The sequence below is a fragment of the Lepisosteus oculatus genome, chromosome 21 (genome assembly GCF_040954835.1).
Source record: "Lepisosteus oculatus isolate fLepOcu1 chromosome 21, fLepOcu1.hap2, whole genome shotgun sequence".
NCBI classification, from domain to species: Eukaryota; Metazoa; Chordata; class Actinopteri; order Semionotiformes; family Lepisosteidae; genus Lepisosteus; species Lepisosteus oculatus.
The window spans coordinates 12,965,577-12,990,500 of record NC_090716.1 but is presented as its reverse complement, the minus strand read 5'-3'; the positions used below and the strand labels follow the sequence as shown (position 1 = coordinate 12,990,500).

General features: G+C 38.5%; 1 protein-coding gene across 3 annotated transcripts in view; it reads right to left on the bottom strand.

Annotated features, from left to right (window-relative positions):
* The window catches only part of LOC102688627 (SITS-binding protein), a 42,316-nt gene extending 24,400 nt beyond the window's left edge, over positions 1-17,916 (bottom strand). Inside the window, exons 1-5 of one of the 3 annotated variants that reach the window (XM_015338048.2) lie at positions 17,659-17,915; positions 16,994-17,438; positions 13,546-13,717; positions 1,829-2,036; positions 1,002-1,152 (exon numbers count right to left, since the gene is read on the bottom strand). In XM_015338048.2, coding sequence (XP_015193534.1) covers positions 1,002-1,152; positions 1,829-2,036; positions 13,546-13,717; positions 16,994-17,438; positions 17,659-17,663 — 981 coding nt within the window. In that variant the 5' untranslated portion in view covers positions 17,664-17,915. Of the gene's footprint in view, positions 1-1,001; positions 1,153-1,828; positions 2,037-13,545; positions 13,718-16,993 lie in introns of all 3 variants that reach the window. The other 2 variants (XM_006642566.3, XM_015338047.2) reach the window with 2 other exon arrangements.
* Between the last annotated feature and the right edge of the window lie 7,008 nt (positions 17,917-24,924).

The window sequence follows — 24,924 nt, the reverse complement described above, 5'->3', positions numbered from 1 at the left end:
GATTAAGTTTCAGTGTATGCGTAGTGCCATCCTTGTCTGTGATTCAGCAAATCTTTATGAATTCCTGAAATAGCCATATTGTATATCCTTTGATTACATACAAACCACTATAGTTTATCTTTAAGCTGAAAAGGCATCAATGTCATTACAAATCAGGTTATGTTCTTTACCACACGCAGATCTCTGACATATTAAAATAAGTCAAATGAATACTCCAAATATTTCACCAATACGTCTACACTCAAGGGATAAATAAGCCTTCTCCACCATCATCTGTGGAGGCACTGATGCTTAAAATAAAGCTGGCAGGTACAAATGTGTTGTGTTGTGTCTGTTTCAATTTGTGCTTGGTGTTCTGTAGCTGTTGTACTGCCTCCAAGTCAAGGTGCTCATATTTAGTATAGCATGGCTGCATGATTTCCACAGTCGGTTACAAGCATTTCAGCAGCTGAAATGGGAAGAGAAGGGCACCTGACAAAGGGAGAACAATATTAAAAAGTCACGAGGGGACAGCAAGTTCAAACTGGCCTGAGCAACATCTCCCCAGAAAGCTAGATAGAAGAAAACTGATCAGGTGATTGAGGAAAAAACAGGAAAGTGGTGAGTCCACATTGTTCCACATCTCCCAGCTGGGAAGAGAGGGAGGTTTCACTAGACTTTGTGCCGCCAGAGTAGTGAGAGAGGAGCCGAGAGAACGAAACCATGGGCCCTGTGGAGTGATGCAAATATTTGGGAGAATCTGGGAGAAAGACTTGCGCTTGGAAACCAGTAAGCAGGCTAATTATAGAGAGGTCCGCTGAGGAAGTCTTGTCAGTAGCTCAAAGAAGCGTTTAGGCTTTTGTTTTAGGGATTCTGATTCTTTTTCTTGCCCTATAAGTAAAAAAGCACAGGTTCTGTACCTTTTGTGTGTGCGTTTTGACCCAGACCCATCTTTTTAAGAGATCCAGTTACGGCACATAACTCCCAGCCGTGTGAAATAGTGTGTATTTCCGTGAACCTACCATATCAGAAAGCAACATCGTGGAATGTTCACCGATACTGATAACGCCCTCTCCCAGGCGGTGTCTCTTCAGCCGGTTGTGGAACGTCCTCAGCTCTCGCTCCACTTTCACCCCCGAATCCACATTGACCAACAGCTTCCAGAACGGCAATCTGTGGGTTTCAGAAAGAAGTGGTTCTCAATTCTGATCCAATCCTATACAAAGTAATTTTTGATTGCTTAAAACATTTAAAATTAGTAAATCATTCTTTCATGTGGATGTCATTATTTCTGTTCATATATATATAGTAAGTACTCCATACACTTCTATGTGTATCATATTACAACAGGATTATGACACACTTTTCCTGTTTTTTTTCTGTTCCACTATGCCTGGAAAATCTCCTTTAAAACAGCAGTCTCTGAAAAAGTGTACATGTTATGCTTTCAACAACAGCACATTTTCAGATTACAAAAATTATAGAACTTAGGCTACACTAACCCTTCAGAATATGAATAACTTTAATAAGATGAACAGCCTCTTCTCGTCTGCAAACTTTCTTATGTTCTCTAATGTACACAACTGTCTCATCTTAAACAGAAATTCTATAGGTAATAGTTTTCAATAAGGGTGTTTCAAATACAATAAGGGTAATTAAAAAATATATACAGTACCCCTGTGCCTCGTTAGGCATATTACCTTCTGTATGGAGTGGAGGCTGGAGTGAAATATTTTCAGGAATGGCAACAGCGACAGACCGAGTTTAGGTCAGCCAGAGGTCACAGTGTGTCTCGAGGCCAATCTGACACTAGTGGTGAGCATTACTGGCTGTGCCGGAATTTAATTACCGTAAAATGTCAGTGTTTGGCAGCACTCGTTCATGCTCAGAAAGCTGGCTTCCCACTTCCTGGTGGACGGTTTTGATGTTGTTGCTGACGCAAACCATATACTGAAGGGGCACCAGCTCTGAACTGGGCGGCGTCTGCAAACAAAAGTGCCTCTGGCTGCCAATAGAAATGTGCACTGGGACCTCCTGAGCAACCAGCAAAGCTACACCTTTAAAAGGAGGCAAAAAACAACAAGCAATTAACCGGAGAGTGTGGGCGTTTAGACTCCTCCCATCAGATTCTGGATCTACAGCATCTGCACGGGATGATTTTACCCTTTCAGGTCACCTGGGGAAATATGACAGGGTGGAGGAGCAGGTGATAAAAATGCCAGGATGACTTCACACCAGGGCTACCTAACGTGGGACTTCAAATCCATTTCACTGCACTAGATACTTAACTGTTTGTTTGGTGAGTGCTGAGATCAGTAACAAGTAAGGTACTTGTTGTACCCAAGTACTGCAATGGGCTTTAAGCAAATGTTATGTTCGTGTTATGTTCTGCAGCTACTTTTGTGAGATTTTAAAGAGTGCCAAAACAAGAAAAGTAAGTTAACCTTAGTCCACGTCTGGAACAAATTCATTGTGTGAAGACAAGCAAACTGGGGTCATGGCTCAGTAAACTCCGAAGAAAAAGAAATCTAAGAAATACCAAAACAATATGTAAAGAAACAAATGTGAAAAAATATTTTAAATTACCATATAGTGATTTATAAAGACGCCATCCTTCTGATTAAACGTAAAACCGAGGTCCTGACTCTCCACAGTCATTAAAAATCCCAGGGTGTTTCGCCAAATTTCCCCCTGGCCTTTACCAATCATGGCCTCCTAATAGTCCCCATCTATGAAATGGCTTCCTCACTCTGTTCTCCTCCCCACTAATAACTGGTGTGTGGTGAGCATACTGGTGCACTTTGGCTGCCGTTGCATCATCCAGATGGAGCTACACACTGGTGGTGGTGGAGGGGAGACCCCATCACCTGTAAAGTGCCTTGAGTGGAGAGTCCAGTAAGTCCTCTATATGCAACTAAACATGATTGTAAGATAGAAACATAAACAATGATCATTGCTTCAAAAGAATTCAGAGCATCAAAATAAACATTACTTACAACTGCAAAAGAATTCGCAAAGTTAAGGATTTCAAAGTTATTTCAAAGTTCAGCAAGTGCAAAGAAACAAAAACTAGCTCAGTGGAGATTCTCTTCCAATTTTTTGCAGGGAAAAAAAGCCTAACAATGATTAAATGTTTTGATACCTAAATATTCAGCTGGATGAGCATATCTATAAAGGTGTAAATAAGCAGGACATTGGATGTGTAATGAACACCAGTAAACCTCATTTAAGCATTGCTTTCATGCTCTGCTTTTATACAGCAAGTCTTACAACGTACTATGAGTGAACGTTTTTGGTTCATTTTTTTACTTAAAAGAATGACCTTCTAAAATCTGGCAAATACAATTTGCTAAAGATCTGATGACTTTAAAGCGTGTTTAATAAGGTCAAAAAATCTTCAGAGCAAACTATCGTCTATATATTTTTTTCAAGTGAACCCAAAATGACTTTCTACAGTGCTGAAGAAACACTGCCCTGATATAAGTAGTAAGATTCACCCTGATAGTACAATAAAATTGCCAGCCTAGGAATCTAGGAATTTTACCAGCAGCTCAGAATAAGGCTGAAAAGTCCACTGGACAAGGTAACACTCCATATCTTCTACTCTCCTTTCCGCCTCTCAGCAACTGTAACAGATTTCACGGTGCAAGCTGCTCGCCAAAACCCATCTGAAGCATGACGCAGGTTTTAGGTTTTCACTTTGCTCCAGATAGCTTTAAATAAAATGAAACATCAGGCAGTCTCTCCTGGAAGTGCAACTGAATTTACCTAGTAAATTCACCAAGGTAAATACAGTAAAATCACAGAGGTTCCAAGAATCTAGAGGGTATCAGAGTATATCTGCTTTAAAAACAGTAGAGGGTAGAAGGTGGCTTTTAGCCAGAATAATTTACCAGTGAGCAAGCCTATATGTGCATATAGTAAAATTGCTTTTTATTCATCTGACTGTTGTAAGCTTTCAGACTTGGTTATGCATAATGTTAGGAGCACATTAGTTCTTCATCCAACTTAAAAGGAAAGATCATTTGGGTTTGACACATTAGTATCACACAGCACAGCACCAAGGCCATTCAACATGGTATCGCACAGTGCAGATAAAAAAGTAATCATCTGTTATTCTGACAAATGACGATCAGTGTGGAAATTCTGTTTTGACTGAACATATCAGAGATAAAGTTCACATAAATTAAAATAATCCATAAACTTACACAAGTTCACTTTAAGCCAAATTAGAATGGATCTTCTAAAACTACTCTATGTGTGTCTTTGGGTAAACAAAATCACAACTATCCTGATGATATAAAAGTATCATACAGATACACGCCTCAGCAGTATAAAATCTGATGACACCACACCATGATGACACTATAAAACCAAACAACCAGATTGACAAACTCTTCTCACACCCCTTTCAGAAGTAACACGAACCCAGCAGCCAGGGCAAACACAACTACGCAGGTAAAAATAATACTCCGACTTACTTATTCAGTAATAAGGAAGCCGAAAAGTTTAAACACACTTTTGATTTTGGCCTGAGGTGTTGAATGACCCCTGTCTGAATGTTGAGAAAAGGTCTTGCCGTGTCCAAAACAGCTGCCTTTCCCTCAAAGCGTTTGCTTATCTTTTGTTGTGTGTAGATAATGGGAAGATTTTACTCATGATCAGGTAGCTCACTGAATGGTGTTTAGGTGGCTGATGCATTCTACAGGGTGAGCTGATCTTAGCAGCCGTCTGGGTCTGGCAGCTACCATAACATTAAAGAGTAATAGATGAAAGAGAAAAAAGCAGAAGTCATTTTCAGGTTTTCTGTGAGGAGGTAGCCAATGTGGTATCCCCCTCTCTCTGTTTATATTTATGGCATCCCGGCAGCCATGTTAAGTGATGAGATTATGTGAACCAGATAATTTTGTCCACAGATGTAGCTGCCCTCCTAGGAATCCCTCCAGCCTCTCGGATTTCTCCGACATGCCAAATCCTGCTCGCTTGTCGTTCTCCTGTATGAAGCTGTTTCATTCAATGCCAGCTCAGCTGCCTTGTAAGCTGCAGAAGCCCTGGATATTGAGGTTCTGTGCATTTTTTAAAGGGGCTTCAATGTTAAGCACTCGCCAGACGAAGCCTCTCAGCCACTAAATGCCTGAGAGCATACGGTATTGCAGAAACATTTTCACAAAAGGCGCTCTTAACATGCAAATGTACCCTCTAGTAGTTCAGAAAAAAGAAGCACAATAAAGCTAAAATGTCCTTATATAACTTCCATCCATCTATCCAACACAGGGCTGTGGGGGAGCTGAAGCCTATCCAGACAAGCAAGACACACAAGGCAGGACACACCCTGGACAGGACAGCAAGGGCCAATTTTCCCAGAAACAAATTAACCTCTGAGTATGTCTTTGGACTGTGGGAGGACACTGGTGCATCCAGAGGAAACCTATATGAACACGGGAAAAACATACAACATACAGCACACCCTGGGAATTGAAGCAAAGCACGGCCGCGATGCCAACCTTATTAAATGTCTAATAATATAGCCTACAGGAAAAAGTTCAAAATGTTAAAGTATTTTGAGTCAGGGCAGGACTTGCACCTGCCTCACTAATCAGTTTGATGGGGACTTCCTGGGTGAGGCTAATTGGCTGGGGGGGGTGAGAATGTGAGGATTGTTTACCTCACATACTGGGGTAGGTACAGTGAACTGTCAGTCTCAACAATTTAACGATGCACTGTCTTCATAAAAAAAAAACAGATGCAAGCCAGTACAGAGCAAATAGTTTATTTTGTGACCGTTGTTAATTGCAAAGATGCATTTAAATATTAGATTCAATATTATGAGATCAGCTGTTGATACTATCTTTCTATATTCTGCTTTTACATGCATCAGACAGAGATACTGTTTCACCCTCTATTCATACTGTATACAGATTATGCAAAAAGTCAGCATTGCACACTATATAGAAGAGGGGGGGTTGTATTGCTTTCTGCAGTGCAGTGAAGAGAAACAGGGAGCATGCCGAAACAGCAGAATCCCTGGGTTTCTTTACCCCCTTTCTCATACTGATATAAATCAAACTTTTGGAACATTTAAAAACAGTAAAGCTGTTCTAAAATCAAGTCCTTACTGCATAATTCCAGCTAATTTTCCAGTTAGAATAGAGCAGGATGGATAACAGATGAGCACTGCAATCAGTCTGTCATGTCTGGGAATTAGGGGTGGGTGGATGTGAAGGAAACAAAAGAAAAGTATTTTTTTCTTAAAAGCATTAGGTAGTGCACTCCCTATCGGGCAGCCAGTTTCTGATGTTCATTTGGCATTGATCCTGTCTAAAACTCAAAAGTTAGAACAAACGTCTACCTGCTTGCTAATAGCCATCAGAACCTTGGAAACCACTCAGAGATGGAGTGTAATATATGGCCAACCAGTCGGAGAGAGAATTAATAACTGTCATTTTGTGAAATTTAAGAGCAAATAAAAGCTTGAGTTATGGCCAAAACGGGTTCCTTCAAAGTTTAAGAACGGGGCCTCTTATTTTTAGTACTGTACTGTCCTCTAAACACTACCGCCTAACTAAACAACTCCTTTAAAAGAACACAATTATTTAGAAACTGCATAGTAAACATTTGGGTTCACAAGTTTTCACAAGGACCACAGTTTTCATTCAAAGAAACTGAGCCAAAGCAAACATGCAACAGGTATACTTCAATGTAATAAGTGTCGCACATTATATCTCTCTCTGCTTCCTTAAGTATTTTGATAAACTCATCAGAGTCAAGAATTTGAATCGTGGCATATACAAAGATATTAAATAGTCTCTACCCTTTGCCTACACTTTATTTATTGCTTCTGCTATGCTGCTTCAACAGCAGTAAACACTCAGGTCTGCCTTTTTCTGCTGCTTGCCAAATGCTTTGTTCTCTTTACAAAGTCATATTTATGATCCCAGTAGCAACTTGGGAATGAAATGAGTCAAAGGTTTATGAGACGTTTTTTTCCAGTTCAAAGTTTGCTCTGATTTTGTATGTGCTTGCGTCCCACAACTGGGCAGGCAAATGAAGATATGGAAATCATTTCAATAATGAATTTCCACCTTGAAAAAATAATGGATCTGAGGTTTACCGAACAAATATTTGTCAAATGTTATTAATAAATCACAGCTGTGCTGAAGATAGGGTTGTGAAGATCTAGGGCAAAATACCCAACCAAACTGGGTCCTTGGATCATTAAACTACTGACAGCCAAATGGGCTAGATGGGGGAAATGGTCTTCTTTGGAAGTAACCTTTCTCATGTTCTTATATCCTAAATAAACAGCATGAACATCTACCAGGCTTAGGGTCAATAGCCAAGATCATTAAGTGACCTCAGGTGATTTCATGTGGTGATTCGTGCCTGCTTGTAACATCCCTTTACGTAGTGCTCCCCCAGCTGAACAATGTGGCCATGCTGAGCTTGATCCTTAATACAGCAGAAAAAAGTGCACAATTCCATCTCAGTACAGACCATTAAAGAGCAAAATAAATCCTTCAAACTCCATTTTTAACATTTGTTTAATGATTTTGTCACCATTTAAATATACATCAGTATACATGAGTTCATGGATCTTTTTATTTTCAGTATAAAAGATAACAGTAAAGGTTCCCTATCTGACTTATGGTATTTGCATTTGGTATTTGATTAACTTGTAAAGTAAACGTTGTCACACATTTATTGTATGGATTTAAATGCTAACAAATTAGAACAGTCTTAATTATAAGTTAAAAAAGAACTAAACTTAATGTCCTTTATATTCAAAAGGCTAGAAAATAATTAAAATATTTATACATTTCATATAAAAATGAAAATGCATAACTAAACTGTGGCTACAACTAATTCAGACTTAGTTGTCTAGAAGTTAGAGGGATTTTAGTTAGATTTCAGTGGATTAGACTTTACCAAGAGTATGACTACAAGTCTGGCATTCTGAAAATGGGTGTTAAATGATTATAGAAAGGGGGGCCATAAAATTGCAATAGGCTGCACCTGAATTGGAGGGGCACTAATGAGGCTGGCAAGTGTATGTTTATAGCAGTGAAAAAACAGGGGTCAGGAAGCTCAAAGCAAATGTAATTTTGTGAGAATCAGAGCACAACTGTGCAGAACTATAAAACGTAATGTGTTCAGAGATAAAAGCATATGTGAAAAGTGCTCAATATTATATCACTAGTATTAAAAATGTGGTTTAATGAAGGCAGAGATAAATATGAGAGCATGTACAATCTTCAGGAGGGACAGGGCATGGTGAGAGACAACCTGTACCAGCTATACTGTAATTAATGTGAATGTGCACTGGTGTGAGCTACCTAGCTATACATATTACATGTATTTTTATGGGGGTGGGTGGAGTGTTTAAAATGTGGTGAAGAGCACCTTCAGTGTGCCCCTAGATAGTGTAAATTTTCTATTTCTTCAGCAGTAAACATTGTGTGTTAAAATTCAACAAAGCAAACAAATGTCACACAATATTAATTCTAAAGCGGAAATGGATTGGCTAGAGTTATTACCCGAAGCTTTATTACAATTCTAGTTAGCCACGACCCTCGCCAGGATAAGCCGATTTCTGATAATGGCCGGATGGATTAGAAAAGTGCTTAGTAACTCTTTCTAAGTTAATTTTGCCCTCAAGTTTCTTTACTTCTTTGTTATGCTGAGGCCTCTGAGGTTTCAGGTTGGTGGTGAACCACAAGCCAAGCTCCAAGCTCCAAGCGCAGGTTCATAAAAGAGCCTTGGACATCTTCAGCAAGGCCAGTGGGAGCGCGGCTTAAAGGAGAAGTGAATAATGCAGGCTGACTGAAAATGGAGCTGTCCCAATTATTACAGAGCAGAAAAAAGGCTGCCTTGATGCAGCAGTCAGGCTGGCTTTATTGAAACTGCCTGAATTTCTGAGGAGAAAAAAGGCTGCCGTGATGCAGCAGAGAGGCTGGCTGCATTAAAGCTGTCTGAATTAAAGCGAAGGCGCCCCGCAGAATGAGACTGTCTAGAAACAGCAGTGGAGAGGCCAGTGGAGCCGTAACTTCAGAGGACACGGTGAAAAAGAAAAAAGGTTGAAGACATGCAAGCTTAGAAAAAAGCAGCAAGGGCAGAATAACCCCAGCTATGTCAGGACTTGGGACACAAAAGAAAAAAAAGATGTTTGTCAGGCTATCATCTCAGTACCGCAAAGCTCAGCACGTAGTCTGAGCACGGCAATGCTGCAACCTCAGAGACCAAATAAGTGGAAAAAGAGCCTGAAAAATCTGCTCAATTCCCCGTCTGAGATTGGGAGATTCTGCCCAGTTGAAATACTGGTGGCCTTTGAGAGATGTGTCCTGAGTGAGTTCACACGGGTTCAGAAAAGAGGCTGAGAACCCATGCAAATGACCTGGTTGCCCTAAGCAATATCGAGAAGCGAGCTTCTCCCAGCCCAGGCATATTTGGAAATTAAATATTTGAAATTAATATTCTCAAATTCTTGCCGGAGGGCTTAAACATGAATTCTGGTACACAGTAAACTGTCTTTTTTCCATAGTTCTATTTGTCCAGAGATGTATTTTTGTCTCCCCTTCTCCAAAGAGATGAACAATCTTATATTTTCTTTCAACTGTTTTGCATTTTGCTTGTTTGTGGGCTTTATTGATGCACAAAAAGGGTTAAGACATTCCAGTAACTAACAATGACCTTTGAGAAGGTGGAAAATGGATTAAAAACTGCAGTACTTTCAGCTAAATCTGTTCTGATGTTACATAAATGAGAGTGTTAATGTCTCTGTAAACAATTGTCTAGGAAATCCTAATAATACTCTTTTGTTTATGTCACATGATAGTAATTATGCCTTTTAGCTCTTGTCATGCCCCGACTTAAATCTCATTCAGTACAGCTGTCGGGAACAGAGCTTAGTGCTTTCATCTTTTTTCCCCTGGCTGCCAAACTCCAGCACTCCAACCTACGTGGACGAGATCGAGATGAACCGGCCACAAAAACAACACAAAGAAGTCTGTCCTCCCAAACGTCCAGCTTGCCTAAACTTCAGAACGGGAAGGCCATGTTTTTAAAAGGTGGTGAACAGTGTCAGTTATTATTCCTCAATTACATTATCTTTGCTGAGCAGAAATTTGGAGTTACAAGTTGTTTCTTCAAGCTACGCATTCCTGGGGCCCTGCAGTCTTTCAGCACACTGCAAGACCCTCAGGGTGACTGGAGGAGCAGTGGTGACCATCAAGTCACAAAAGTGACTGTTCCAAAGAGAGCCAAGAGGATGCTGGGAGACTAATCTATACATATATTGTGTCACACAACTACTTGTGAACGTTGCTTGGGGAATCTCAGGCTGAACTGCGTTCAACTCACCTTTACTACTCAAGATTGAACTACATTTTATTACTATTAAAAAAAAAATCTTTCTTTTCTTGTTTGTGCTGTGCTCGGTTATTTTTGGTGCTAGTAAAAATTCTATGAATTCTCTCTCTTTAAATACCACGGTGTGTACAAATTGTTTTTGAAACATTTAACTCACAAGAGTGTGAAGTGCCTTACACAAAAAACTCCAAGCACCTAGATTATAGCTTTACAAGTAAATGCACACAAAAAAAGACTAGATCAATCAATTCCTGGTTTTATCTTCTGGCATCACATTAATGCTTGAATTACAGGGAAAGAAAATTTGAAAATAAATCTGAGTTCTAGATAAAATGGTCTGGCCATTAGAAAAATGTATTTATTTCATTATACACTGCTGCCTGAGACCTATCTATTTTTTATCTGTCAACAAGTCATGAATGCACCATAAAATCTGTTTTTATTTCCCCGATAATATGTATGAAGTAAGGCTGCAGAACTTTTATTTCTGATGACATCATCTTCATCTTTAATTAATCTAGATATTTCAGAATATACAATTTCCTCTTAAACTTTACACACAGAGAGAAGTCAGTTTTGAAAGAGGTGCTCAAGAATTCTTGAACCAGTGGGCTGTGATTACGGTCCACAGGTCCGCTGTGCCGGTTGAGCTTCCTCTCAAATGCTGGCAGCGACACATTTGGTGCTTGATTTGTAGGAGCAGGGAAGGACTGTAGAATAGAGCTCAATATATTTGTCACTGGCCTTGGTGCAATAGCTTGACGTAGCACTTATTGAAGCTATTTTAAAACACACTCTAATGATGCTGGGTATTTCATAAGCTCTGATTCTTTGTTTGAGGGTGGCAAGGCTTAGGTTGCAGTCACAGAGGAGGCTGAAGATGAACATTAAAAGGGATCTCACTCAGGAATACCAGCAGATATACCCTAACCAAGCCAACTGCTACACACAGACCGAAGTGATGCGCAGGCAACACATGCCTAACATTGCAGTGCTACTAGGGCACTTAGTCCCCAGAAGCTATCATGATGCTTGACGAATTAAATGCATTAACTACTGGCATCTGTTAATGCTTTATGTACTGATATGCTAGTTACAGAATCATTTAGAAAACTATGTCTCTTATATAGCTATAAGGTATAGAAATTAATATTATTTCATCTTATATTTATATAAAATGCATGATTATATTAATCGAATGTCTTATATAAAGGGATTACGGTTTTCAATTTTAACTGAAAAACAGCGTACATACTACAATGATGTGACTATGTAAAGAATAATGTAACAAAAAAGAGCATTTATTGATATGTCAGGCTTTAGCCTAGAGTTAGCTTAAAGTGTGTGTAAAATGTTTTGCAAAAAGAGTCTCTGAGAATTGCTAAGCAGGTTAAACAAGTAGAATGGAAAGTTCTGCAATCTGCACAGATGGCTTATGTGTCCGTGGTGTAAACTAGAACTTTTAATCACTCAGTCAAAAGCTTTAGTTATGTTGTGCAGGCTAATAAGTCTTTTACATGCTGTGGATGAACAGGAACACGTGAACAATTGTAACAATAAATTAAATTTGCACATAAAATATTGAAACAAATACTTGTCACACAAAAAGAATAGCATTATTCATGTAAAACATTTAAAGTATCAAGATTTTAACAAAAATAAATAAAGTGGCCAATAAAGTTTTAAGACAAGACATATTCAAAACTGCAAAAGATCTTTTTATTTACAAAATTCTTTGAAAGTTTTAAAATGTTTACATGTAAAGTTGAGTTCAATCTTCTTGTTGGGGTGTTCTCCTCAGTGTTTAGCCAGAGATACTGTAGGTTATGGTTTATCATGAGCACTTTTTCACTGTTTGCGAAAGAATTGTGTTGTCTTGCTGTGTCTTGTACCATGTCCTTATCGAGTGTGGGGTATTGAATACTCAGAGCCCTGTATCTAAATACAAAACTCTCAGCATGGAAGCACTTGTTACTTTTATTCTTTCATTACTGAAAAACGCTTGGCCTGTGCGTGTTGGATTTCGGGTCAAGAAATTAACTTTTACTTATTCCACTGCATTTAGATCACAAGAATAGCATACGCCCTGTGGATCTGAAAAATACTGTGAAAGAAAAATGCTTAGTCACAGAAAGACCTCAGAAGAGTGGTATGCATACCACTTGTATGCAATATGCAAGATACTGTGTGCACATACTGTCGAATTGCAATGAGCAATGTCCCGGGTGAATCATCTGTTGCAGTTCAAGGCTTACCAGCAGTCTAAACCTTGAACATGATCAGTTTATAGTTCATATACTTTGTACTTTTGACTGCACAGGGATATTTGGATGAAGTACATTGAAAATATTGAATGGCAATATTATTCTTGAAATATCTTTGATGTGCTATTTAGGAAAAAAAATGTATGACTGGTGTAAACAGAAATATCATTTGAAAAGATCTTTTATAAAAAATATTCTGCTTGTTATCATATTTTCTTTGCACGTTGTTGGTTTAGAATACACAAAACCGACTCTTACAGTATATTAACAGCAGAAGTACTGAAAATACCCCTTTTAATGTTTCTGCAAATCCTATTGAAAAGCTTTCGCTGATTAATCTTAGAGAAATGCCAGGGGCAAAAGTATTCTAGAAGGAAAAAGAAATTAATTCATGTGTAAACTGACATACTGTACAAGCCAATATATTATACTTCACTTAAAAACAATCAACAATCAATCAATCCCTTTTGTGCAACAGCTCCCTTCACAATACTTTGCCACGGAGAACTTCTTATTCCACACAGAACTTATAATTTATTCAGTGGCAGTCGGGCAATAGCTGTAAAGGTACTGGGTATCCCAGGTACAACGTAGCCAATAATTGAACTACAGCTGTATTTAGACACATTTTCTTTGCAACTAACATCCACATCAACCTCCCTGGAGTACTGCCTTTTGCTTGTATAGTTTGCAATTTTGTTTGTAAAACCAAACTTTATGGACACAGAGTTTCTAAATCTTGATTGCATGATCAATTGTTATTTGCTACTTAGTACTCATGATGGGCTGCAGTATTCTAGGCTGAAGGCAAAATGTATTTTTACTCTTTTTTCCATGTCAACATGGACTTATTTGCACTTGCAGATGAAGACTGATAAACGAGACAACTGAACACAGACCTTGGCAATCAAGCAGGTTAGCTTGCAGAATGACTTACCTGTTGATCCTAGGAAGTATCGTTCTAAGACTGATCCATAACCTGTGGGGTTGTCTCTCAGGTTACTCACAATGAATGGTTGCAATGAAACATTCACATTGTTAATTGGCCAGTTCTGTGCATGAACACTTGCTCCACCATACCAGGAAATATTTGCCATGGAAAAGCAGTCCTGAAACAGAGTGATACAGAATCAATAGAGCACATGTTCTGTAATTTATTGGCAAACTGATGCCAAGACATCTCATGCTTGACGCATGCAATTACAATAACTAGGCTGCAGTAAAATAGTAGATATCCTTAATGATGTGTCGCTAAGGTTAACGATTATATGGGGTTACATTAAATTTTGATTATTGAAAGAATAACTGTACTATGAACTTAGTGAAATGAAACAAAATATTTTACATAACATTTGTATTATTTGCAGTTAAATCAATGAATTAACCTGATCACAGCGAGATTATGTCATAATGATGGTACTATGTATATATGTACAGTAACATATTTCCTCTTCTTTCAGTGCTCACTCCACAGTGTGATTTAAAAATGAACTTTACAAAGAGCAAGCAGAGATGGCTCACGATAGTTTCCTCTCATGTTTTAGTAAGAGACGATAGCAAGTGGCACCAAAGGCATTTATATAGGTGAGAAAAAAGTCTCTAAACCCGTTCACACAAGACAAAGAACATTGACTGGGGAAATAAATCCTTCCATGTAGCTCAAAATGGAATCAACAGCTTGTTTCTGAATTTAACACAACAATGGGAAATTACCATCATTAAACTAATAAAAGCCTGATCAATCATCGCGATATAGAGACCTTAGAGGACCCATCTCCATAGACAGCATTTACAATTTTGCGTAAACATCACTTTATAACATCAGGATATTTACAAAATCAAGTTTGCAGGGATCAAAAACAGAAGCTTTAAAACGTTCCTCTGACAGCCAGTTCACAAACACTAATTTGAGCTGAGAAACCCAGGGAAGATCAAGCATCAAGATTGAAAACACCAGAAAGAAAATAGCACATAACTGCATCAATCCACAGAAGACTAGTGAATGACACTTTTTCTTTTTAAAAACAATTATACCAGTTCACTTGCCTATTGAAAACAAAGCTATACAAGACAATACTGGGTGTAAGGTAAGCAGAATATTAATTCCAAGACAATATTTAAATTACATTAAGCAAAATGTACAGTATGACTATCATACAGCTGCCATTGACACAAATTCAATTTTCACATTACGTGAAAAATCTTTTGAATGTATGAAGCTGTTAGTTGAACTTTAGAGCTTGAATCTGAAAATATTGAGCCAATCTATTTGCCATTGTTACTACACTGAACTTTCAAGACCATCCAGCCTCGCCTACACCACGTTTTAGTTTAGAAAATAAAATTCAAAATAGGAGTCTGCAACTGGAGAAAAAAACACGCAATAAAATACTAAATCGACTAATAATATTCCAAAGTAAATGAGCTTTAGATCCAGAGCAGTCTGGAGAATAAACGGGGAGTGCGGGTGAAGGATTAAGTAAATAGGATAAGTACTTTCGATCATGATTTTGTCTCTCTTGGAAGGTGAATAATGCTGACGCTTTGTTTTGTTTAGAGACTATTATTTTAATAATTCAGCTGGGAAATTTCAAAATAGGCCTACAGTATATCATTATCATGAAGGTCAATTCGGGACGCAGAGTAACGTTGCACATTGTTTTCCCAAAAGCTTTTATTTTAAACCTCCGCACTTTGAATGTAGTAGATTAAAACAATGAAATAAATGTTTTGTGTTCTACATTTTCCTTTGTCGGTCTTCATATTAAAATGGAACAAGTGATTCAACCACTCGGTTCCATCTCGGACAGCAGAGGAACCACTGACCACATTTCCGAAGATGTAACCTAAGCAAGTAATCATAAACAGAAAAAATAACTTTTTCCTGTCTGATGTTTTTAAAGAGAAATGAATAAAACAAATACGTGCTATGTCACTCCTCTTCCTATCCAACAGAAACTCAAGGACAAGACTTTGCAAATCTACTTAACCACTAAGTAGCATTTACGTGTTGTAACACTGTAAAAACAAATAATTTTAAAAGGAATTCTCTATTTTCAAAATATTATTAGATCTTGGTCGTTTCTCCTCAAAATCTCGTAAAATACTCACACATGCTTGAGTTTACAGACAACTGTAAGATGCTTTTAACGTCCTGCTTCTAGTGCATCTTCTTTTCACTTTTGCGATTGTTATTTCACGTCGTAAAATCAGTCTTAGAATTTTGTTTTTATGGCAAGACAGTTATCCTGAACTGCTGCAATTTAAGAGGGACTTATTCACTGTGTTGTATTGTACCCCTGGAACTCACAAGGTAATTTGCTATTTCTCTTGGCTTTAAACATTCAAACTGCAAGTGTTCCCAGGCTGAAAATGTGTTAATGATCGTCAACACAAACGTCTGGTAAACATAAAAATATACAACACAGAAATATGTGTATATATACTCATGCATATATATGCGCGCACGCGGAAAATGTTTTTTATTCATTATATTTAATTTTCAAAATTGGGGAACTTTTATGAAGTAGGGCACATTTCGAAAATGTCTTTGTTCCAATACCCATGCATCTTGCATGCATTATATTTTCTTTTCCCACTTTAATTCCACCAAATTGTTCATTTAATTTATATATCCATCCTGGTAAACAGTATCCAAAAGAATAATCCCAACAAACAGTAAATTTGGGGTTTAAAACAGCACATGACAAACATTATTCGACACTACGCAACTGTGGGATTAATTAATAAAATCCTAATTCCTTGCAGTTTTTTTTCCTTCCAGACAATAGCTACTCCTTGTTTAATAATCAGGCAATTCAGATTTCTGCTAAAACTCTTAAATAATTAACGTCAGTGGGCTAGGTTATGTACTTTGTTTCTAGAAAATGATTTAACTTGTTACTTAATTGAGAGTTATAAGCATTGTTGTCGCCATAAAAGTATCAATCTTTTTATTAGTTTCATAAAAGGGAGCTGTCGTAAAATGCAACAATGATAACTGTTGTCTGTATAGGTATTTTTTAAACCAAAATTGCCTATGCGGAAAAAACACTTAAAAATAAAAAAAACTAATTAAAAAAAGCATATTTTACATATACGTAAATGACGAATGACGTGACAAGCACGGATCGATTTCGCGTATCACAAGTTACTGACTTAAAATCAACTGAACACTTCAATCATAAAATTATTAACAGCAGCAACAACAACGATCATGTGAATAAAGAATATGCACGGAAATCTAATAAAAATCGAAAACACAGAGATGATAACCGATGACTAATTTCTTTATTTTGAAGTGGCCGTAAACATTGAGGCAACAGTCACCGGTAACCTGCCTCTTTTTGACTGGACTAATGATATCTGCGCGATTGTGACTTTACCTTGAGTTCCACTTGGCAATTCAGAGGCGTCCAGTTTATGCTGTAGCATTCTGATGCTGCTGCGTAATCGGATTCGAAGGAGATCTTCAGATCTGCGATGGCATCCCACGTGTAACAGAACTCGGTCTTGTTCAGCCAGCACAGGTTTTTCACAAACGGCACATCGGAGTCCGGGAAGTTTCCGACGTCGATCTCCGCAAAGGTCTTATCCTCCGCGAGTGTCTGTATGATAAGAGAGTGGGTCCGTCTCTCCCAGATGAGTCCGCTGAAACCGCCCTTGAGAATCCAGTTCTTGTGTGGCTGATCCACCACTTGCCAATAAATGATCCCAATGGTCATTACGAAGAACACTGCGACACCGAGACAGGCAATAGCTCCCTTCCACGTTTCGTTCATTTCCTTCAGACCCGAGTCCCATGTTACTTCTGGGATGGGACTAGGATTCCTATTTCGAGTGTGAGGCATATTGTTTTGACATAAAAATGTAATGAAGAAAAAAATCTATGAGTTAAAAAATATAATTGGTTCATTTAGTATTAACAGCACAAAAAGTTAGTAGTATGCATCTGTTATGCATGCGCATTTATGCCAACAACTGAAACCCTGTCAAGTGAAAAAAGAAGCTACACCCCACTGCTGAAATTCCCAAGAAAAGGGTGACTTACCACATGCTGTTAAGTGTAAAGTTATGGTTTTTAATTGCATTGATCGTGGAGCAGTGAGCAGTCTAACCCGGGTTCGGACGCAATGCCTACAAATAGCTCCTCACTTCTTTGCTCGCCTGCACTTTTCCCCCCAGTGTCTGACGTAACTCCAGGCTGCTCTTCACAAGGGGAGCAGAGAACGCGCTTTGGACACGGCGCTTTGCAGATTTTAAGAAGCAGGTTAACGCACGCGGGCCAGTAAGTCGGGCGCGGAACGTGATTGAGAGCGAAGTCTTGGTCACCGCGGAACACCCGCCACCCCCAGCCCTTCGCGTGTCATTTCGATCTGCTTGAACTGGGATTTGCAACACATCTGCAGTCTGTGGTATTTTGTTTTTGTCCTCCACACTGAGACCGGCATGGAAATGCCGCAGTAATAATCGGAATCCCCTATTTCAAATTAAAACAAAAACATAGTGGGGAATGTAAGAGGGATGCCAATTGAAATGAATTCCGGTGAAAGTGGAATGTAGTTTCTGGCTTTTGTTGATATTTTCACGATTGATACCCTTTATCACCTTAAACGATTTGAAATTAATATCCGTGTTTGGAATAAGTAATATTCTTACTTCTGCGTCGATCGGAAAAGTCATTATTTGTGCTTAGCTTCACCTACTGAGTAGCAGCACAACAGAGCGCATTTTGATGGTTATCGTGTTGCAGAAAGAGAAAAGTGACAAAGATCCTGATCTCAAGGAGTACAATATGTAGTTAAAACTGGATAGCAATAAAACGTAGACATCCTAAAATCTTAAATTCTATCAAAGAATTTCTCATCTTAAAAATTCTATGCAACATCAATGTAGTTGTACTACTGCCTGCATGAAAATTGTATTGGTCGAAAACTCCAGTTACCAGTATTGATCACGAGTAAGTAAACACGTTTAGTCAATAATTAGAAACCCAATATTTTGATAATATAATTAATAAACGAAATGCTAAAAGTATGATTGCCATACTTTTTTAGTTAGCGGTTGTTTTTTTCTGCCACCCTAATCCTACTCATCCGCTGTCTTTGTAGCCGCTGATGTTAATAAACACACCTGAAGAAGGCTCCACGGCCGAAACGTTGTGTTCTCTTTCTTCTTTTTTTCAGCATGGAATAAACCTACTACTTGTTCCTATATCAGAATGTGCCGACAGTTGTCAATGTTAATAAATCTTTTTATTGGATGTATTAAACATATTACATGATTGGCGGTATTACTAGGTTTAACAGTAGTACTTTGTAGGTTAAACTATCTTAAACGTATCCATTAATACTCTTTCATTAATTCGTATTTTGAATGATTAGATGCGCATAGTCTAGGGATCAATGATTGCGGAAAAAAAACGACAGAAATGTCATGTTCAAAAATTAGTTTAATGCTTGCTTACATCCCATGGTAAGAAAAGTTACACATCATGACACGTTTTGTATGATTATCGCACTATCTCTGAATATGTACGGTAATCATGACAAATTCACAAGAAAGTAGATACGCAGATATTAGGCATTTCTTGAGAGGAATTACCGACTAAACGTGAGCAGCATATACGGTAGATATGAGGAACAGTTACAGTTTTAGATTGTTGCGCATACAATAGTCGAAAAGATGCTGAAAAGCCGCAATTCTGGAACAAAGTAACAGTAAAGCACAGGGTATGATGTCGTCTTTAGTCAGGAGCTAAACTACTTTAAAAAGAGATTTACATCTGGCCAGACCCTTTTAAATCAAACCCGTTCAACCTTGACTGTCTCCTCCGCAAGGATCGTGCACAGTGGAAAATTGCATAAAGGCGATGGAAGTTTTCGTCGATGGATGTCAATTGCATAATTGTTGTTCATGGCTATTTCCACCAGACTCAGTTTTTAAGCTACTTATCTCCTTTAACCTGCCAGCTACAGAACAGGAATTGAAACGTACCAGGGTGGGAATTACATTTACGTGCGACCTAAACAGTATCAACAGCTATTGTCTGGACACAGTGCTAAAACCAGACAGCTCCTTCGGCTTGCGCTAGCTAGCCCAATGTCTTTCTTTGGGAGAGCTAGTCTATTTTTAGGAAAGCATTCTCACAGCTAGGTGAAGCCAAAATGCAGAAACGACACGGCAGTAAAACACGCTTGTTAGTGTCGTTTCTCTCAGTACTTGCAACACATTATGTTTCTTTGTATGAATTATTGTTTACTTTCGAAGTTATAGTTATTGTAATGTATACATATTATTAGGTCTTCATATTGTATTCTAAGGTACTTATTTTACAGTATATGTGCAATACTCAGAAAGCCCAAGCGAGATATTAATCTTTTTGATGTTTCAGCGAGCGATTTACCAGTATGCACCTCAGGACAGTTCTCCGATTTTCAGAAAAGGAAACATAAATTAGCAGTTCTTTAAATACTGCATTTACATCTAGAGGTACATTTACGACCCATGGTTTGGATCATGTGTTAGTGTTAGTTTACTCGACTGATTTACAGAGTGCACAATCAGTTTTGACCCACTAGGAGCTTCGTTTCAAGTTTTCCTTCCTCGGGTAATCAAGACTCAACAAACGTGGCCACGCAGTCTGGGACGGGGGAGAAGATGCGCTTAAGGGAGGTGCTCGAGTATTTCAAATAAGTAAACAGGTACCAGTCGCAAAGCACAAGTCATACATTTGTCAATTTATTCAATAAATGCGACCAAACAGCGAATCAGTGAGTCATGTGGAGTATAACTGCCTAACGTGCTTCGGCTGGGTAAACTACACAACAGTACTGTTTGTTTGTGTGAAAGAAAAATATAACCCCGATTCAAACTCCTACATCAATTTTCTGATCTCGAATATTTAAATGACAAGATATGAAGTTACTTTGCATTTTGGTATTTTAAGTATATGTAACCACGCGAAACTGTGCCAAAACCAGATTGAACACTTACACTTGTAAAACGATTTTAGAAGTCTGATATCTGCGTCTCTGCTTCACCTGGTGCTCTTTCACCAACAAGTTGAACGAGTGTAACTTCAATTTAATTCCCTTCGGCAAAGCCGTAGACGTCAGAACTGCACAAATGGCTTCCATTTCGAATGCTGAAACTACCGCATTTTAATTACAATTTAAACAATATGGGGGTACAGTATATGTCAGCCAACTGACTCATTAACAACAATAATTATATTAAGTTATATAATGTTTTATCCAGTTGCAGTCCTAGTAAGACTAATACAGTGGTGTTATTGTTGGGTTTTGTTTGTGAACAAGGTTATGCTTCTTTTTCTAGAATAATGAAATATCATGGGTGAGTACTGTATTTTGACATGTGAAATCCTACAGGCAACTTGTGCCATCTCTAACAGAATCCAGATAATATACATTGCTTTGCCAAAGTATTCATGCTCTCTGGGGCAGATTAACGAACAGCCTGGCATAGGCTGTAGCCAAGAGACCCAGATTGATCAGGGGCTCCTGACTGGCCAGAATTATTATGATTATTTTATTTTATAATTGTTATATAGTTAACAAAGGTATTAAGGATAGTAGATGAGGAGGTGAGAAAGAGACAAAGAATATCTTAACTTCTCTATTTAGGGTTAGGGTAATGGGACAATTTCACTTCAGCAGAAACTGAGACCATTAAAACTCAGGAGAAAATGGACAAAGTAAAGTACAGACAAATGCTAGAGGAATTGAATATAAAGACTTAAAACTGGAGCAAACATTCACCTTTTAGCAGGACAATGATCTAAAACTCAAAGTCAGAACTACACTTGAGTGGCTCAAGAATGAGAAAGTCAATGTGTTTGAGTGTCCCAGTTCTATTGGATATCTGTGGAAAGTCTTGAAAAAAAACTGCTGTCCATTTGTAAGCAACTCAAGAGAGTTAGATCAAATCTACCAGAACAACATGCAAAAACTGTGATGGTAAAGACTTCCCTAAAAAGACTTGTGGCTGTAATTACTGTCAAAGGTACTTCCACCAAATATTGAAATTGTGAGTCTAAATACTTATGTAGTCAACACTTTTTTTGTCTTTTCGTTTTTTAGTTGACATATACTATAAAACGTATTTTGGCCGTAGAAGTCTACAGTCCGAGCATTTAGCTTTTGAATAAAATATTAAGTGTAGAAAATGAGTAGGCATTATTTTGCAATTTCAGATAATGGAATTTCACAGGATCTGAATAGTTTTGCAAGGCGCTGCATGGAACTAAACCTTTGTAGCATGTAGACGTAGTACTCTGGTATCAAACATTTTGGCAGTTGCGTTATTGAATGTTCTGTGTAAAAAGTGTATCCTAAATAGCTATTAGACGGACTAAGTGTTGTTTGATTCCCAGAGAGCATCAATCGTTCATGTTTTACAAGTCTCCTAGGTATCCTAAAATGACCCTAGCAGTGCCTATGGAGCACATGGGTGCAGTTTCTAATAGTACATGAAAGTGTCATGAATAACTGCTGAACAGCTCAAGGGTAGGAGAGCAGCTTGTGCTCTTGTTGCATCAGTGACTCGCAGGCCTCTGCGCTGGAAGGGCCTTTGCGTTCTTGTACTTCTTGAGGCCCTCAGGGAGATGATGACCACCTGCCTCTAAACCCACCCAGGAAACAGCTGGTAGCCTTACGCTGCAGATACTTGCATGTGCCACGACATTCCCTTTGAGAGTCTGGAAATTCCCTAGCTCTCTGTTTCAAATTTCTTGCTTAGGACTTGTGAGGAACTACACTGAAGAACTTTACTATCAGTGCACATTTGTACATTTTTTACATTGTGGTACAATGTGGGTATATCTAATTAAGACTAAAAAACATGAATTTGGAAAGGGTAACAGCAGTTCTGTCTCTGAAGATGTCTGTTATTATAGATTCTAGATAAAGATTTTACAATTGTAGAGCACCATTTACCAAAGTGAAAGAATGTATTGTCAGTTGTGTATTTACTTACTGATTAAACTCAGAAGATGTTTTAAACAAATTGATAGTTTTTACTTTAAGAAGGATGATTGAGAGAAAGTTGTCCAAGAATGAAAAAAACAACCAAACCACTAAAACAGTGTAACTTTCATCGGCTGGACTTTCCCTGGATTTGCTTTGCGGTTTTAAGTCACCATGGGAACCATGTAGTAAATTCTGCATGCTACAAACAGTATTGATGAGTCCTTGTGTGTACTCTTATCTTAGAACCTTAAAAACTGAAAGGAAAAAGACAACAGTTGCTGCTCCTCTAAAAAAAACAAAAACACTGTTGTAAATCATAAAGAGTAGAATTGATCTATGTACCCAGTAGCTGTTAAAATGTCTGTAGGATCAGATCCCTGAGACCTCGACTCTATATAGTAGGTCAGCCCTCTAATGCTTAACATACCTCTGGCAGGGAGAAAGTCATTGGATAAGGCTGCAGGAATTCATCCTTGTCACAATGCTCCTTCTTAATGATATAGCTATCAAGCACGAGGCCGGGTACCTGGCTGGCCAACTGAATCACAGGCATTCAAGTTCAAGACCAGCTGTAGTTAAGTCTTAAGGTCAAGTTCCTGCACAAAGGCCACCAGCTGTGAAGCTCTAGGTCATCGGAAGCATGCTTGTGCAGACTTGAATTTACCCAGTAGCAAATAGTTGTCATTTCATCACAAAACTATTAATATACCTCCAACACTTACACTTCATAGGTACCTGTATATGATAGCCCATGGAAACATGCTGAAAAAGTGACAAAATTGATTTTAAATGCATTTCAAAATTTAAGCATCAGAAAAGAACTGTTTTTTTTTTCAGGTCTAATCAGGAGACAAATCAGGTCTAAATATATCAATCTGATCTTAATATTTTAAATAAGCAAATTTATGACCAAACTTGATGATCATTTTATCACTAACTGAATGGAGTGAGGTCTTTGGCCAATAAAAACTGCTAAATTTGCCGCATGAGGTAAGACAGAAGAGTATAGATTGGTTTATTGAGTTTTTAGCCTAGCGTTTAGTTACAGGGAACTTAAGGAAAGAGTGGGTGTGACAATCATGGTTCTACCCCAGCCAAGAGCCAATCAAAGCTTCTGACAGGCACTGGCATGTACAAGTATCCTTCTTAGGTAATAACTCCTTTTGTTTGAGATACAGTACAAACAGTATTCCTTAGCAGTCCTTGGAGGAAGTCATTTTCATGGTTTCAATTTCGGCTGCATAACCTAACTCTCCTAATTAATTGCAACAATTGAATTTACACATTTCTGGGCATCTCTCATGTCTTTCTGTACAGTAGTCCATTAGGCTTTACATTGGCAGCCTTCTCATTCCAACATTGGCCATACAGTCCATACAACAACAACCGAGTCACACACAGAAGGAAGCAGCTGCCATTCATCCTACTGATTGAGCCTACAGTCTGTCAGGGCTACTGTAGGTCCATGAGATACCACATGTGGCTGATTGGAACCTAGATTGAGCTGGGGAAAGACTGGGGCATTTGCTTCTGTAAAAGTTACAATTACCCCTGCATGACTACAACTGTAGAAGAGTGCCCCTCCAGTAAGTAGTTAAAAATCTACCAAGTATCCACTAGATTCAAAGTCTAAAAGGGACCAGTTATCTCAGCATTTATGTGGTCTGTGGTTTTTAAAGGTCAATGCTCATTTTCAGTACACTGTATAACAAATTACTGCTCCCCCAGTATTAAGGGGGAAAACTCCTTGTTGAAAAGAGATACAAAAAGCATATTGGTTATCTTTTGCAGTGGAGGCTGCTTGATATTAACAGTTTACCATAGGAGTGAACTTCTAGTTATGCTTGCATCTTAATTATATGACTTCTGTGTTTACAACTTGCCATTTTTGAGTTACGCAGACTATTTACGATGCAGTGTTGAAATTTGTTCACTGCAATTAAATGGGCTGTGTCTGCAGTATCTCTGGTTGTTAGCAGAACTGGGAGTAAATAAGTCTAGTACCGAAACAGGCACAGCAGATAGACCAGTCAAGTCTTTGTGACAGCCTGGGTTCTATTATTGGAACTCTTGGACAACAGTGTGTGACCAGACCTTTGGCTGAAGGTTGAGAGAGGTAGAGTTTCACTGTAAGTGAAATCCAGGATCTTGGATCCCTACCCAGATACATCACCAAACATTGGCAGCCTAATGTCAAGCACATACGCCCTGATTCTCCGGGAGAATCTCGGCCAGCCCCTAAAGGCTGGCAGCACCGTGAAACCTGGGCAATCTGGGTTAATCCCCGGCCCAAAAATCCCCAGGACTGAGGAAATAAAGAGCATAAC